Source organism: Microtus ochrogaster, chromosome 5 (assembly GCF_000317375.1).
Source record: "Microtus ochrogaster isolate Prairie Vole_2 chromosome 5, MicOch1.0, whole genome shotgun sequence".
Lineage (NCBI taxonomy): Eukaryota > Metazoa > Chordata > Mammalia > Rodentia > Cricetidae > Microtus > Microtus ochrogaster.
Window position 1 is genome coordinate 3,188,645 of NC_022012.1, and position 1,278 is coordinate 3,189,922.

Sequence of the window (1,278 nt, forward strand, 5' to 3'; positions counted from 1 at the left end):
CTGACGGAATATTGTATACATAATAAATAAGTAAATATTTAAAAAAAAAGAGTTGCCATGGTGACGGTGTCTCTCCATAGCAACAGAAACCCTACGACAAAGGGCAAGCACTTTTACCTGCTGAGCATCTCACCAGCACCCACCCCTCACCCCACAGATTTTAAACATTTTACACTTTGAACAAAAAACTCATAATAATAACAACAAAAGTCCTAAATTTTTGTGCAATTAAAATTTATAAGTTGGACCCGTTTCTTTCAACAATCTCCAATTTTCCAACTGACGTAGAAAATCTCCCCATATAATTTGCTAGCACTCACCAAACAAATCTTTGTATAGCACGGGGTCACGTTCCTGGAGGGTAGCTCGGAACGAGGTTGCCACAGGCTTCCCTTTTGCTAGCACAGTATCTATCAGTGCTCCTGTGCGCAAGCTCTGGGGTTTCTGTTTCACAGCGTCGTGCTCCTGCTCGGTGATTGCCCCAGCACTCAGAAGACAGTCGAGAATCGGCGTCACACACGACAAATGCTGCAAAAGCCTCATTCTGTTCTTCCGGATTAATGTTAGGTCATCTTTACAGGGAGAGGGTTGGGGAGAGAAAGAGACGTGTTCAAACTCGGCTCACAACCGTCTCTCTGTACCTACATAACACACGAAGGAGATAACTTATGCGATCATAATTTAAAGATGTCCTGTACTCCAGGTTGGCCTCCAATTCACCATGGCAGTAAACTTGTGATTTTTCTGCCACTACTTCCTTAGTGCCAGTTTCCAGATGTGTGATAGGAGGCCCAGTGTATGCAGTGCTGTGCACGCCAGGCAGGCGCTCTGTCAATCAAGCGATGTCCGTAGCCTGGCATTTATCTCTTCATTGGCAATGCTCTGTTTTCTACTATAAAGCTGTATCTACAAAATGATGAATACTAATATGACAGGTCTGAAGAATTACTTTAGGAGGAGTAGTTAAATTTTAGATGCATTGAGTTTGTCACGAGGACACATACAGAACAATGTTAAGGAGGACAAAAAGTGTTGCTTAGTTAAAAAAAAATCAGTCATACATGTGCATTTTGTTTCCTGTTTGGTTTTGTCTTTTCATGTAGCCCTGGCCAGTCTCAAACTCATCACTGAGGATGCCCTTAAATTCCTGCGTCCACCCAAAGGTGCAAGAATTACAGTCATGTGGGCGGTGGTGGCACACGCCTTTAATCCCAGCACTCAGGAGGCAGAGGCAGGCAGATCTCTGTGAGTTCGAGACCAGCCTGGTCTACAGAGCTA

General features: G+C 43.9%; 1 protein-coding gene and 1 long non-coding RNA gene across 3 annotated transcripts in view; one reads left to right on the forward strand and one right to left on the reverse strand.

Moving 5' to 3' along the window:
* LOC113456076 overlaps positions 1–1,278 on the forward strand; it is a 17,565-nt gene that overhangs the window by 10,911 nt on the left and 5,376 nt on the right. The window lies entirely within an intron of this gene.
* The window catches only part of LOC101989814 (baculoviral IAP repeat-containing protein 3), a 17,310-nt gene that overhangs the window by 1,915 nt on the left and 14,117 nt on the right, over positions 1–1,278 (reverse strand). For both annotated transcript variants that reach the window (XM_026779227.1, XM_005346785.2), the window contains exon 7: positions 321–572. In XM_026779227.1, the coding sequence (XP_026635028.1) occupies positions 321–572 (252 nt within the window). The remainder of the gene's footprint in view (positions 1–320; positions 573–1,278) is intronic.